The 15862-nt window shown below is 39.6% G+C and overlaps 1 protein-coding gene across 17 annotated transcripts in view; it reads right to left on the bottom strand.

Moving 5' to 3' along the window:
- The window catches only part of BIRC6 (baculoviral IAP repeat containing 6), a 141332-nt gene that overhangs the window by 102789 nt on the left and 22681 nt on the right, over positions 1–15862 (bottom strand). For all 17 annotated transcript variants that reach the window (XM_083497033.1, XM_083497024.1, XM_083497035.1 and 14 more), the window contains exons 10-20: positions 14440–15834; positions 9257–9406; positions 8335–8560; positions 7752–7912; positions 5810–5941; positions 4271–4402; positions 3866–4044; positions 1742–1872; positions 947–1108; positions 725–856; positions 415–512 (exon numbers count right to left, since the gene is read on the bottom strand). In XM_083497033.1, the coding sequence (XP_083353159.1) occupies positions 415–512; positions 725–856; positions 947–1108; positions 1742–1872; positions 3866–4044; positions 4271–4402; positions 5810–5941; positions 7752–7912; positions 8335–8560; positions 9257–9406; positions 14440–15834 (2898 nt within the window). The remainder of the gene's footprint in view (positions 1–414; positions 513–724; positions 857–946; positions 1109–1741; positions 1873–3865; positions 4045–4270; positions 4403–5809; positions 5942–7751; positions 7913–8334; positions 8561–9256; positions 9407–14439; positions 15835–15862) is intronic.

The following is a 15862-nucleotide window of genomic DNA, read 5'->3' as shown; positions in this document are numbered from 1 at the left end:
ATCTCCATCTTCACCACAACCAAAACTGTGTTTAAACATATGTTTATGGGAAAATGACCAATGATTAGGTTAGCAAATAAAATATTCTCTGTTATGTAAGGTTTTCTTTAGCTTGCAAATATTTGATGTTTGTCTTCAGAGAGCATTCCATGAGGTCATAACAAATCATGAGTGTATAGTTAGGTTTTAACTACTTAATAATTGGGAGCCTAAATTAGCCTACGGATGCTGCATAAGGACAAGAAGCCGGGAACACAGTGCTAAAGTTGATGCTATTGCCTGCATGAACTGGCAGCTTATTAAAGAGGGGAAATAAAACATGGAATCAGACCCAGAAACTAAGTCCACCAGGCAAAAACGTAATCCAAAAAAATGACAAAGTATGCATGCACAAAAATAAAAAATGAAGCTCACCTCCAGTTGCAGCTGCAGGTAAATAAGATATATTGCCAAGCAAAGCCTTCAGAAGGATCGAGCCAAATCCTTGTTGACTTGGCTCAAATTTCCCATTGCTACAAAAATATAAATTTCATTTTATTATTTTGCTTTAGTACAGAGCACATACTGCTATGGATTCTATGGATGTTATTGCTTAAATGTGTTTCTCAGGGGAGGAGAGGCTCTGTAGAGAACCAAAGAAAATTCTACTTTCCAGTTCTATTAAGGGGCATAATTAGAATCCTTAATATAGAGAAAGTATGCAAACAAAAGTCGTATTACCAACCTTATGCAAAGAGCTAGAAAACGTGCACATTTGTGTGCTATGCTTCGACCTGCTTCAAAGAAGCACACACGCACTATGTCAAAGAGACACATCCTTGCTTTAGACAGTAAGCTCTCATTTGCTTCTTTTGAACTGAAAAAACAACAACAAAGCAAAACAAACTTTAAACCAAAGCACTTACAATTTAAAATGTTTCCTAAGACAAAAGTGAAGTTCTTCTACCTGCCAGGTCCATTAGACTGAACTCCTGCCAGCCAACATAAGATATCTAACACAAGACTTTGAGCATGCTCCGTCACAACTCCATCTTCCGCCTTTTTGCAGAGGGTGTTCAGAAGTCTTTCGTGGAATTCTGAAAACTGCAACATAGCACACCGCTGAACTCTGTGGAGGGAGAGAAAGACAATCCACAGTTGTAAACTACTGAAGTGAAAGTTGCTGACATTAAACGTCATTATTTTAAGATTACAATGCTCAGGTCCATTCCCTAAGCCTAAGGAAACGAAAACACATAGTGGTTTTTTTTGTTTTCGTTTCCCTCTCATTAGCTCCCCTTACAGAAGTCTAGAAGTTTACCCCTTGAATTTAAAAAGCACAACTGCTTTAGGCAAAAAAAAAAAAAAAAGTTACTCTAAGAGCTACTGTAGAGTTGCCCTGACTACATAAGTGTAAGGCAGCTATGGCCATATGTGCTGGTGGCTATGTATAGTCCATATGGCAGGGAGAGGCGCAAGAACCCAGGTCTGTGCACTAATAGTGACAGAAGTGGCAAAGGCCCATTTTCTGACACATTTTATTTTTCTACCAAGCCATTCCAACGCACACTTGTACTAAAATAATACAACATATGACTGAAAAGCTTCTCTGCTTTTACAGAATGGAGTTTGGACTTACAGTTTTGTGAATTCTTATTTGAACCAGCATAAAAATGAGAAAAATTAACAAAATTCTTTTGAAAAAGAATTCTGAACACACATCACTGTATAAAAAGGTTGAATTCCTAAATAACAAACGCACCTTTCCTTTGAAACAGATGTTTTTTTAAATCTTCTAATTGTTACAGAAACTTCTTGAAGCAAGTCGCACCCACGGAGGTTGTCAGATTTCCGTGATGAATTGCTGACTTCTGTTTTATTAGAGGACTTGTCCTATAATTTTTAAAAATATATAAAAGAACCACAGACATTTCAAAAGTAATATTCCACATGCTCACAATCATTTTCCCCCTACTCCTAATTGGGAAGTTCATATGAAAACAATGGCAGTTATTAAACCAAAATCACATGCTTTTCAAACATTAAAATGGCCATTTTTTAAAACAATGCAATTATTTTCTTGACAGAATGGAAGTATAAAGTTCTAATGCCAGAAAGCAAGTAAGTTCAGATTTGTGTCTATTTATTTAGTTTGCAGCTTCCTTTTAACAGCTATTACCGAGGGAGAGGTTTAAAATATAAAACAATATTTACTGAAGTCATCATACACCACAGATAAGGAACCTCAGGTTTGGGGTCCTTGGGATTCTTACCACCCATGCCCCCACCATCACCACATTCCTCAGTGGCCCTACTTGAATGCATTTATCTGGCAAGAACCTCTTCAACTGTGATAATGCCTCTTGCATGGATGAAAGAGAGAAAGGCGTTACGTGTGACTGACTCTCGTGCAACCGTGTATATGTGTAGCACCAGGAAATTTAAAAAAATAATTCAATTCAAACCCCGAAATGGCAGGAGAGAGTTGCAGAGTCCTTGTAGCTTGCGAGGAGACCCTCCCAGGAACCCCCCAAAAATGTCAGTGATGTCAGAGGAAGTCTAAAGAGACTGGAGGTGCAGCAGGGCTTTATTTACATTGCTCAGCCTCCCCACCTAACAGCTGATGTGCAGCTGATGTGTTGTGGATATTTTGGGATACAGTATTTTTAGTATGGATTGAAGAGAGCGTGACAGAGGTTGTTTAAAGAGTGGGTGCTCCCTACTTTACATGATTTCACAGATGCACACAGGGGCCCGGACTGTAACCCCCACATAAATGGGGGGGTGCCTATATATAAAAACCTCTGGTTAGAATGGAGCCTACTGTGTGGAGGTAGCTGTCACATCCATTCTTCTGCCCACTTCTGCCTATGGCTCCTCCTACCACTAGCATCTCTCCTCTTGAACCTTGCCTGCAAAGGAATTAGGCCCTCTGGCACTCTCTAATGTCTGATTCAAGCGAAGGCAGGAATGAATTGGCTGGTCAGAGTGAGGGTTCCAGAAACTTCCTTCAAAACAACCAACGTTCCTCTCCAAGCACACGGGGAGACCCAGCCAGATGGGCAGGGTAAATAAATATATAATAATAATAATAATAATAATAATAATAATAATAACTACTATTATTATATCACCATTATTCCATTAATTGTTAAGATTGGCTACATCAACTACAATCATAGCCAATAGTATCAAATCTGCAAATACTGTTGATTCCTTTTTGTTTAGTGTTCTTGCAGATAAAGGACAGTATGTGAAGGGGGGGGGGGGGTAAGGTAAAAAGGTAAAGGATCCCTGGACAGTAAAGTCCAGTCAAAGGTGACTATGGAGTGTGGCACTCATCTCGCTCAAGGCCAAGGGAAACAGCGTTTGTCCACAGATAGCTTTCAGGGTCATGTGGCCAGCATGACTAAACCACTTCTGGTGCAACGAAACACCGTGAGGGAAACCAGAGCACACGGAAATGCAGTTTACCTTACCGCTGCAGCGGTACCCATTTATCTACTTGCACTGGCGTTCTTTCGAACTGCTAGGCTGGCAGAAGCTGGGACAGAGCAACGGGAGCTCACCCCATTGGGCAGATTCGAACTGCTGATCTTCCGATCAGCAAGCCCAAGAGGCTCAGTAGTTTAGACCACAACGCCACCTGTTCCCCCATCCAGGGGAATACTGAACAAAACAACACACATTTTCTGAATTCCATATGTGGATTCTACCCACCTACAGAATTCTAAAGGTTCCATGTTTTACTCTTACCACCTCTATGTTAGTTTAAATATAAATTACACAGTTGATGCTTCAGTTCTAACAGATGGACTTTCAGCAACTGGCTGGTTGAGCAGCAGCAGCTTTTTGACCATGCTTTCTCTATATGTTATTTAAATACCTTGCCTGCTGCAACTTTTGCCAGAAGTGAGGCAAGTGAATGACCCTTGCTATTCTGAGGTTTTAGAGATGGTATCCTTACAACAGGCCAGATTCCACCATTGCAGATCTCTTCTGTTCCTCTGTCATTCACTGCTTTCACATGAATTAAAAAAGAACGGTATTTTCCACCTGCCATACCTAGAATAAGACAAACAGACTATAAGCATAACCAACCAACTCTTTAAGACTTATTTTACACGTATATTTTCCTAGCAGGGACCAGTTAACACTTTGTTAAAGGTTTTTCCCAGAAATGAAGAGACAATTAGTCTTTGATTCTAAGGGTAACTGGGGATTATCTGTTAATTTCCAGAAAACTCACATTTTTCAGCTTCATTCCAAAATATTCTAGCAAAAAAATTACCTTTAACAAGCTTTGGACTTGTTAGTGTCAACATTCCAGCATGCCCTGACAGATCAAGACCAGTAGCCAACCATACAGGACCACACAAAATATCTTCTTTATGATCCTCTAAAAAGGGACACAGTCGGGGGCCTTTTGGGGGGAAAAGAAGTTCAAAAATAAGCCGTCTGTTCAAAAGAATACACAACTTGTTCAAAAAGGATAATGACACTTAATTATTAGCTAAATAATAACCTGGTTCAGACATAATGAGGAACTATGATTTCCAATTACAGAATGCAATGGTGTAAGCCTTGGACTCATGCACAAGAAACATAGAACTTTAAACTGTTTGCAGTAGCAATAGCTTCCCATTACACCAGAACTCATTGTACTGTTATGCATTCTACCTGTAGTTAATTAAAACAAATAAGAATAAAATCAGGGTTCGATATTCTGATTTATTAACAAACCACAGTTTACAATAAACTATCGTTTTTGATTCAGATATAATGGGGGGGGCTGGCAGTATATATTATATATTCAGCTTTCAATCTACTCCCCATGTGCATGGAAGAGAGAAGGTGGTGGAATGCATAAGCCTAAACTTTTAATATTGTCATCGTCATCATATTTTTTATCTACCCTTCACCATGAGTTCCTAGCGTGGGTTACAACAATTTAAAAATACAATATTAAAATCAGTTAAAAACAGGTTATATTCAATAGAATTAAATAGGAAGTTGAAATGAGGAAGGGACTGACTTCAGCTGAATTTCAGAACATCTGATCGACAACTGAAAACTAAAATTCTTTATATTTTCTTATATATTTCTCTTTATCCTGGACTTTGAAACCTGAGATATTTTAGAAACCTTCCCCATCTACTTGCTTTCAACACACTTATGCAGGTGTTTTTGGTTCCCATGTACATCAACACGAGAACAATGAGTTGAGCCACATCCATCAACACTATTCCCCTTATGTTGACTTGCTCCATGTAGTCCTTGCCCAGATATCCATGCGTATAGGTCAACTCTCCACAGGGAAGGGGCCTTATCTCTAGGATCTGTAGGGAAGGATGTAATTATACATCCAAACTTTTCACAGGAACTGTAACAGGCCTTGGAGATTTATTATTTATGTTAGTGCTTTTCTACTGTTGGTCTTTCAATGCACTATTTTTGCTATCTGCTTTTACATTTGTATTGCTTTAGTCTGTCGATATTGTTTTTCTATAATGCTGTCATTATTTTTAGATAATGTTGTGTTTTAGATATTATGTTTCTTTTTAGGGATACTTTTGATTATCTGCAAGGATTATGATGTTTTCTGCTCTTTTCCTGTGCTGTTCCTTCTGGTTATTAATAGTATTTGTCTAACAAATAGGTTACTCTGATACATCAACAAAGGGAGATAAAAAGCCAACAAATATAAAGAGAGTAGTGTCAGCATTTTACAAGTTCCAATTAATGAGAATTGACTCTAAAACTTACAGAATACATTCACCCAACCTGTACATGGCAAATACATTTTAAATGAGCACTGTATGTAACTTACATTGTGTCTCCTCCACATCCATATTCTGCATTTCTTCATTCAAATCATCCAGTCCTTGTTTTCCATTCCTTTCAATTTCAATATTATGAGCTGGTGACAGAGGGAAAGCTATCTGTCTATCTACAGCTGCTTCTGGAGAATCAAAGACATTTTAAAAACAGGACTCACAACTATAGTTTTGCTTAAAGCCTTAACATTCCTGTTTATTGATTCTACTTGGAATTTCTTTTGGAATACAAATTAACACCAACTTCATAACTATACCAAGAGGCAACTGTATTTTGAAATATATTCATATTTTTTTAAATAATATTTATTAAGGGTTTTAAACAATACATCACCAAACACATAAAACACCATCACCAACATACAAAAAGAAAATAAACACAAAACAAATAAGATAATTAAGTTTCAGTAAAACCAAATTTCCATAACTTTTCTTTCGGACTTCCTCACATCTCCCTTTCCTGCGTTCCCAATTATAGAGTTATATTCAGCAATTCTTCACCTTCTTTCAAATCTTATTTTGTAATTTTCAAATATTATGTCTCTAATTTTAAACTTTATTATCAAATATTTAGATATTTAAATTTGACATAATATTAATCAAAGTTTCAATCTTGTTCTTATAGTTCGCTTGTTTTCATACAACTTTCCACTAATTTACTAATGCCAGATTATTTCCTATGAAATATATTCATTGTTAGAGGCCTTCTAATTCCTAGGCAGAATCAACTGTTTCAAAATCAATATTAAACATTTAGATATCTGGTCTCTGCACTGATGGAGAAAAAGTGTTCAATCCTTTCAGCACTACCACTAAATTTTAGGTTCCAATAACTACTCAGGCAATGTTCCCCACTGCTGCTGCCTTGAGTTATTGTCCATTCACTCGCAGATACTTCTAAGTGAGACTATACCAACTTAGACTCTTAACAATTAACGTATGTGTAGCCATTTCTCTCTTTAGAATTCTTCAAAGGTTACCCAGGAGATACATAAGTGTGCAAGTGACTTCCAGCAGTAAGAAAATGGTACTAACAAATTTATCTCTGTTGCCTTTACGGTAATATAAGGGATGTCTGGTTTGCAGGGAGGAATTATTTTGAAGGCTTAACCTGACAAGAGATAAATAACCACACTACTGTAACCTTTTGCATCATGGCATTAAGGTAAAAAGCCAGAAGCTTTTTTTTAAAATACCCAACTTATGTTAAATAAGGGAAATATATTCAGAGCAGCACACAATACTGTATCATCATTTTCCCCACTCCCCAGACAGGGTAAAAGAGATGTATACTCTATTGGAAGTGTGGTGGACACTGCTGCCCACTAAGGTTGCTTACCATTAAGTTTTGTTCCATCAATGGAATTAATGTATGATGATCAGCAACCGAACCTTTCTTTAAACATAATGACTGATTTTAACAGGAGAAGGGACCATCGGTCATACCTGAAAGGAATTTCTCTTGCATGTAAAGGTGGTCATAGGTCATTTTAAGTTTATGCCTGGCTCAAGCAGTTGATAAATCAGCAACGATAACAAGAACTGGCTTCAGCAACAGCTTGAGTCAAGCAGGAACTTAAAACCACCTGAGACCATCTTATGTGCACAGGAGGAACAAAGGGTAGTTCTGTTACCATAAAGACTTCTGGCTGTGAAATATAAAATTCCCTCTCACTCCTTTCTCTGTGGGCCCCCTAAATTTGTTATTGGGGGGCTTCCCCAACCCTCAAAGAATATCTGGGGAGGGTGCATTGAGTGCACAAACAGAGGAGGGGGGATGTTTCACTGCACAGCCAGAGTCCTTGAATTAACAAAACTGCTTCATTGGATACCACTCAAAAGTGCTTTGGCAGTTGAGTCATCTTTTAGCAGTGCTACCTTTAAATCCCTAAGTATTAATAAATTAAGCAAGGTATTCATCCACTCTTGGCTTACCACTGACTTTCCCCAAGCCTGGAGCTTTGTTTTTCAATAAAGTCACTTGAATCTGTGGAATGTTTGTGATGTTTGAATTCAAAACAAATTTGAAGTTCACATGTCCAACCATACAGGCTTTTGGCAAGACCAATTCAAAAACATGTTCATCCCAGCTGTTGCTACAAAGGGAGAAGGGAGGAAAATCAGAAATTAAATGTGCACATAATAAGAGAAAAATAAACAGCTCTATTTTGCTTTTGTACATATTACTGCTCTACAGAAGCAATGAATGTTTGGGCTGTACCCTTATAAGAGCATCTGCTTAACTGCATGCTGCTTTTCCACAATATTGTGCCCATAGCAGCTTACAACTTATGACTGACATTTACAGTATGAACCATATTTGAAGAGACTAGCTAAAGCAACAATTGAAGGTACATTCCACATCTGAAATGAAGGGTTTCCCGAGTGATTTATCTGGAAGCCTGCCTCATGCTTAGGATCCTTTCCTCATCACATATGGCCTCTGAATCAGGGAGATCCAATGTTTAATGAGAAAATCCTTTGGTACAGCCATGATTTATATCATTACTTATTTTACCTATCTGTTTGTAATTTCCAAGTCCGAGTATGCTGAGCTGCATCTCCATGATGCTGCTGGTGCAAGTGTTGCGGGTGCCGCCTTTGCTGCTGTTCCTGCTGAACCTCTACCCAACATGGAGGAACAGTGGCAGAAAACCGGGGTGTCAAAGTCTCAAAGCGAGTCAGTTCTACTAAAGATGTTAATGTTTCAAGGGAAAATGGCTGGTCCACCAGAAGATCAACTCCTATTTATATGAGAAAGGTACAGGAGACTCAAAATACGAAATGACTATTCAGTTAATAGTTAACACAAGGATCAGTAACACAGCCTTTTAACTTTAACTCTTTAGAACAGCTATAAAACCAGAAAGATACCAAATTCATCAAATCGTAGCATGTTGTTAATGGCTTTTAAGAAAACCGATACCTTTGCATTTAGGATTATCTTTTATCCTCCCTCTCTTTTATCAGAGGAGAGTCATCATTAGATACCACCCAGAATGGTTTTTTCAGGTTGTTAATTTTCAACCCTTCAGTGCCCTGTGTCCTCCTAAATCTGTATCAGAAGGCTGGGGGATGCCCCAGAGCAGATGTGGGCCACTCTGGGAGAGGCAGATGCAAAAAATTGGCTCCCTCCTCATTCCACTGATGGACTGCTTTCATCAGTGGGTGGTCACCAATGGATACCACCCTTGTTAAAAAAAAATCTGACTTGATAGCACAGTTCTACAAAATAATCACATGATATAGCTTAATTTAGACAGACTTCAAGAATGTCTTTGTGTACACAATGCAGAAGTGAATTTAGTTTGATGGTTAACATTTGCAAAATGCACCGTTAAAGCATGCTTCAAATAAAACCCCTTACTAAATACTTATTTCATAAAATTTATATACTGCTTGTTGGTAAACAACAACAACAACATCTCAAAATGGTTTACCTGTAATGCCTGGACTGGAAGGATTAGATAAAGGTTTTGTGCCTTCTGTTAACTGCTCTGCCACTTTAGAGAGAGATGCATCCACAAGTATATCAGCTTCATCAACATCATCACAAGTCCCTCCAATCTGGAGGAAATGAAGTTCTCCACCTGAGAACAGTTGTCAATTAAAACACAAGTTAAGATACATTTATTTAGCATAACACTGCTCTCAACCGCAAACTCACTAATAACATTAAAATTCTTTTCTAAATGTATCTGCATATTGCACTTAACATTTTATTTTTAGACACCGCTGGCCTAATTTTAGAAGACATACAAGGCAGCTTAAAATTCACAACACAAACAAAATCAAATTCCCATTAAAATCACCAATACTGACAAATCACAAATGTTAACACGAAAGTCCAGCCTCCAAAGCAAAAACCAAAATAGCATTGAAAGGAAGACACCAAAGATAAACCAGCAAAGAGAGAACAAAATGCTTTTTGAAACAGACTAGTTTTTAGCAGTCACTCAGAACAACAGAGTGATCCAGTCGCGCTGTTATGAAAAAAGTACTGGTGGCCATTAGCTTAAGTGACTTTTAAAGAATTAGATAAATTCATAGATGGTGGAGTTTTCAACCAGTATTGGCCACGGTAGCTAAAAAGAATCTCTGAGTTGCTGATTTTTCAAATTGTTTTTACTGAATTTCCAAGTATTGGCAAATACAAAAAGAAAAAAAACAAGTTTCTCAAGCACAGAACCTCTGAGTTCAGAGAAGATATACTTCCACTTGCCAGAACTACAGTCAAACAGGGAAAAGATACCATTACTTGCCCTGCTGTTACACTTCCATAAGACAGAGATCAGGAATATATGACCCACAGGTCTAATTTAGTCCATTAGGTATCTTAATTTGGCCTGCAAGGCTGCTTCACCAGAGTCATGCTCACCTATCCCACATCTGACATTATATGACTTTAGTTGCCTTGACTGTTCCTCTGTCATAAAGCAAGGTGGCCGTCAGCACTAAATTTAGTATTAGAAACTGAGATATGAAAGCTAGGAGCTAAATGGCACCTTAAACCTAGGTTATGGGCACAACAACGAAATGTCTAGAAACTTTTTTATAACAAGAATACAAAGCTGAAAATGAATGAACGGCAGCTAAAATATTATGTTCATTTTTCACATGGTCCAGTTGTTGCCCTGCCCACCCCCTGATATTCTTAAGAGGGGCTCATCTCCAGTCTTCAGAGAGTAGCTGGAAGTGGGGAGGCAGAAAAAGGTCCTCCTTTCCTTCCACTCTGCAGTTTTAATCTGAAATCTTAGGCGCAATACTGCGCCCAGAGCTCAGAAACTGCTCGCACTAATGAAATTCCCTGTCACAAAATGCACCTAGAACAATGGGAGTTTCAAACACTGACTTAATGTAAATTCAGTGCCAAGTGCAAGCCCCACTGAGTTCACAAGCCCCACTAAGGAGTTCCCAGGGTTTGCAGCTGTGATGAATGTAAATTTAGTACCCACTGCAAGCCCTGCTTTCAGCATGGATCTTTTCAGCTGTGGCTTAACTTCAAGTCACAGCTGCAAAGATACATCCTTTGTTGCATACCTAGTTCTCCACCTTGGCCCCAAGTCATCTGGTTGGCCACAGAGTTCTTAACTAAATAGATCTGTGGTAAAATACAGCAAGCAAGGTATTTCTAGCAGCTGTGGAGCAATAAAGGGAACACAAACACCAGGGCTCTTAAAATACTGGTGATGAAAAAATGAAAATGAAACTTTTGTCATACTGAACACCTACCTCACTCGTGCTATTATGAACTACTTATCAGAATAACCTTCAAAGCTAGACATAACAACTCAGTTAAAGTTTTGTTTCTGGTGATAAGCCGTTCCCCATAATAAAGGTATTGAAACTTCATTCACTTGTTTACTTCTCTCTGCTCTGTGATATCCTCCTTGAGATGAAGTTACCAGAATGGCTTAGTACTTTAAACATTACAGATTTATGAAGTGGCATCAATTCTTCTACAGTGGTGCCTCGCAAGACGAAATTAATTCGTTCCGCAAGCTTTTTCTTCTTGCGAGTTTTTCGTCTTGCGAAGCACGGTTTTCCATAGGAATGCATTGAAAATCAATCAATGCGTTCCTATGGAGACCGTCCGGGGACAGAGGGGAAGCGCCGCTTCTCCCCGTTGCCGCCCCTTGGTTCAAAAGGGGTCCGGGGACAGAGGGGAAGGCGCGCGCGTGCCTTCCCCTCTGTCCCCGGACCTGTTTTAAAGCAAGGGAAGGGGCAGCGGGGAGAATCGCTTCTCCCCGTTGCCGCCCCTTGGTTCAAAAGGGGTCCGGGGACAGAGGGGAAGGCGAGCACGCGCCATCCCCTCTGTCCCCTCTTTTGAAGCAAGGGCGGAGGGGAGAAGATCGCTTCTCTCCGTTGCCACCCCTTGGTTCAAAAGGGGTCCGGGGACAGAGGGGAAGGCGCGCACGCGCCTTCCCCTCTGTCCCCGGAGATTGCGGGGCTGGCAACGGGGAGAAGTGATCTTCTCCCCGCCGCCCCTTGATTCAAAAGAGGTCCGGGGTGCAGAGGCAAGCTTCGTTTTGCGAAGCAAGCCCACAGGGAAATTCGTCTTGCGAAGCAACTCGAAAACGAAAAAACCTTTCGTCTTGCGAGTTTTTCGTCTCGCGAGGCGTTCGTCTTGCGGGGCACCACTGTATTCAGTTCCCTCCCATATGATTTTTAATGAAGAAGTTCCTATTTTTGCTCTTACAATACCCTTAATAGATGTCCTCAGTGAGGCAGGGGGAATGGGAACAACACATTAGAACACAGTACTCTTCCTTTTGAAGGCTAACGCTAGGGATTTTACTATTTCCCTTGCTCAGGATCCTTTCAAAGCTGGTGATGTACCAACTCCCTAAACTGTCAACCTTGCAACAGTTGCTTCGACTCTCAAGTCTTGCATAATCAAGTATTCTGATTATTAAACTGGAAGCAACTGGTATCAGTTAAAAGAAATTCTTCATTGTTCTGCAGCATTTACACACACAAACATATAATTAAGAAAGGTATATCAAGTGGGATTGATTTGCCAAAAGCAAGCAAATTAGAAAAGCATTAGCAATCTCTGTATACATTCAAAATGTTACTATAAATTAAACAATAAAGCAATTAATCAATTGGGTGGAAATTTAAGAACTTTGGGGAGGGGCAGGGAATTGTGAAGTCTCTATTACAAGTCAGAATTTCAGCCAAAAATGGAGAACAAATCACCAAGCATCTATTTCCTGCTTCACAGCTCTGCAGCTTACCAGAAAAATCAGGTTAGCAAATATACTTAAGCTTTGAAATACTATAAAGGGGCAAGAGCCTCTTAGATTAAGCTTAGGGTTGCACACATAATACAACTGGCAGAAATGTAGTTTTATAGACTGACAGTATTCTGCTTATTAAAAAAACACCCTACAAATTCAAAGGACCATGCAATGCAGTCTTATCTTTGTTGTACCTTCAACATTCTATTTGCAAACACTAAGAAGAAATCGTTAGTGTGTTCTTGGCAGTGTTTTCCTATTTCATTTTGCAAAATATTTCCTCTAATGTCCTACTAACTCACTTCATTTGAAGCTAAGATTTGCTTGCTGTTTGGACAACCATATCTCATCTTAAGAAGCTAAGATATAATTGAGCCTTGTATACTTGCATGGAGCCGCTTCTCCCTTTGCACAAATGGGGAGAGAAGCCTACAAGTCTTCATGTAATTATAGACTCTCATTATGTCCAAATCAGAAAACCATAGTTAATGACTTCTGAACAAGCTAGGATACTAATCTATGGTTTCAAATCAAAATGGGAATCTCTTGTTAACTGAAGACTTCCCAGTATGTTTCCCTGCTTGCACGAAAGGAGTGGCAAACCGTGAGGTCTTGTTCATCATATCTCAGCTTAAGACACGCTCACTGTAGGGAGAAGACCAGCTTTTCCGTCTAGTACATATGGGAACTAATATTGCACAGTATGTCAGATAATTGTGGATCCATTTTCGTGGGACATGTCAGGAAAACCCCATTAAAAAAATTATGGTTTGGATCAAGCGTTAGGCATATGCAAAGAGGCTGGCAGAAACTTATTTCATAGCCATTCCCTTCCATGACAGCTCCTCAGAAATACTCTATTAAGAGCCAAGGTACCTTGCTGTACGGGTAGGCTGTGGCCTATGAGTAGAACCCTCGCTATCAATAGTTTTCTCTGGGAATAATTCCTGTGGATCCTTCTTCCCCTCAGAACACCATGCCACAGCCCATCCATTCATCTGGGTCCCCCAGCCGCATAGGAGGGGAACTGAAATCACCCCTGCAGTGAGTGGGGGGTGAAATCTCCTTCTGTCAGCCCTGCTACACACACAACTATGTATACAACCCCCTAGTAATAACCAAACCACTATCCAAATGTTTCCTGCTAAACTGCTAACCCAGTGCATTGACCATTTAGAAAACAAGAAATTCAATTCTGCGTGACCTCAAATTGAACTTCAAAACACTTACTCATCCAAATAATAACTAATAACTACTTTTCATGCAGGGGTAGTCAACATGGTACCCCCCCCCTCAGTGTTTTGGCCTACAACTCCCATTGTTGTCTACCATTGTGTCCCCACTGTGGAAGGACGTGTGGATCCAGAATTGGCCTCCACAGTCACTTACGGACTCATTGTTAAAATCGTGTTTATGGAAGACAATCTTACTCGGCTACAAGTGATCTCCAAAGAAGAAGACATACAAATCTACAACAGTAAAAGATTACAGATTAATGGAGATGTCATGACAAAGGAACCTAACTATAGTAGGGCATGTCTAAATTGGCAAACCATACATGCTCCACTTTTGGACTCCAGTGCATCTAGAGAACTGGACTGATGAGCAGAGGGAAAGAGAAAGAAAGCAATTCTAAGGCACGAATTATCAATATATTTTGGGAGCTCAAACCAGAGTTTGGGATCTAATCAAAGGTTAGTAGAAACTGATGTCGGAATTGGGCCTCAGTCTTTTAAAAGAATGATTAACAACATAGCAGGGAGATGATGGACGCCTATTAGAAGCCTTTTAAATGTAAATAAGGAACATAGTACCCCAGCACATTATGTGTTGCATTCTGACTTTACAGATTTGATTAGAGAACTGAATAAAGATCTTACCTTTGGTGCATGCGCAGAGTCTATCTGTACCCGAGCAGTATATTACAGAGACAAATTTATCTGGTTCCTCGGTACCCTCCTTTTTAGGCGGCTCCACTTTGGCCAGAATTTCAAAGTTTGAAAGATCTAATATTTTTACATATCCTCCCTGAGTGGTTATTACCAGATGCCCAAGAGTAGAAATTTCTGATCTTTTCTCTCTCTCGCTGCCATTCTTAGAAGTTATTTGTATTTCCTCTGTGGGCTCCTCACAGTCATCTTCTCGATTATCCAAAATGTCTGGTGGGAGCAAAATCAATGAGGTAATGGTATCCTGTGGGTCTTTGATATGTTGGATTTTTATGGGTTCCTCTTCAAGAGTCACAATCCGAGTGGCATAGTTCATTTTGTAAAGTACTAGGTAACCACCACTAGCATTCCGCTGCTCTGGTTGAATTATTAAAGGCGTCTGAACATCTGCTGGTGACTCATTCTGGATCATACCAATATTTGCACCGTTCACTACAGCAAGGCTGGATTCTAGCTCTCCTTTTCTTCTATTACATAGTGCCGAGTTTAATTTATTTAAATTATTCAAGGCCTCTACTTGATTTATTGCACTCAGGGATTCAACAGGGCATGCCCGCAGTCCTATTAACAAATGAACTCCATCTGCACAAGGAGTGATTGAATCTACACAAAAGTTCTCCTCCTCTGCAAACTTTGGCAGCCGTAGGCACTGAACCAAAGTCCCAGGCTTAGGAACCATAGAGCTCCACTTGTCAGAGTCTGGAGAAGTTAGGCTAGCTGTTGCATCTGCAAACTGCTGAATATATGTCACAGGAGGATCCTGCAACAGCAATTGCTCCTGACTATCCAGCTCCATCTCTATGATCTGTGGAACTGTAAAACCATCATCATGTAAACTTTTACTCATGATATTGTTCATCTGTGAAAAGATTTTTCCTGCTTTTTCATCAGATTCCTTAATGCTGTAAAGCAGCAATATAGGTAAAGTCCTCCTTACCAGAGGAGAATTCAGTTCTGAATTAGTACAGGATTCATTGTCAGTTGATCCCTGGTCTGATACACTACCACCTTGAGTCCTGCTTAAATCTTCCAGTGACCTCTGAGAATGACTACTAACAGGAGAGGTAGCAGGTGATTTGTATGTTAATAAACCTCCAGCTAACAAACAAGGAAAGGGAATGTTGTGGTGTTCCAAATGCTTTTCCTTCATCTTTTCACTCTTACAGTTACTTAGGCAAGGATTTGCCCCAAGTTCTTCTAAGTCTTTCACTGTATCTTCAAGTGCATTTGCAACTATTTCCCACTGAAGTTTCTCAGGCTGCTGAAGAATGCTGAGGGCTGTTATATCAAGGCTCACTTCCATGGTTTCCTTTTGTGATGTATGTCCTTTGGGATAAAGAAACCAGTGTTAGAC

The sequence above is a fragment of the Podarcis liolepis genome (genome assembly GCF_965112155.1).
Source record: "Podarcis liolepis genome assembly, chromosome: 3".
Lineage (NCBI taxonomy): Eukaryota > Metazoa > Chordata > Lepidosauria > Squamata > Lacertidae > Podarcis > Podarcis liolepis.
The sequence above is the reverse complement of the archived record's forward strand: the minus strand, read 5'-3'. Positions and strand labels throughout refer to the sequence as shown.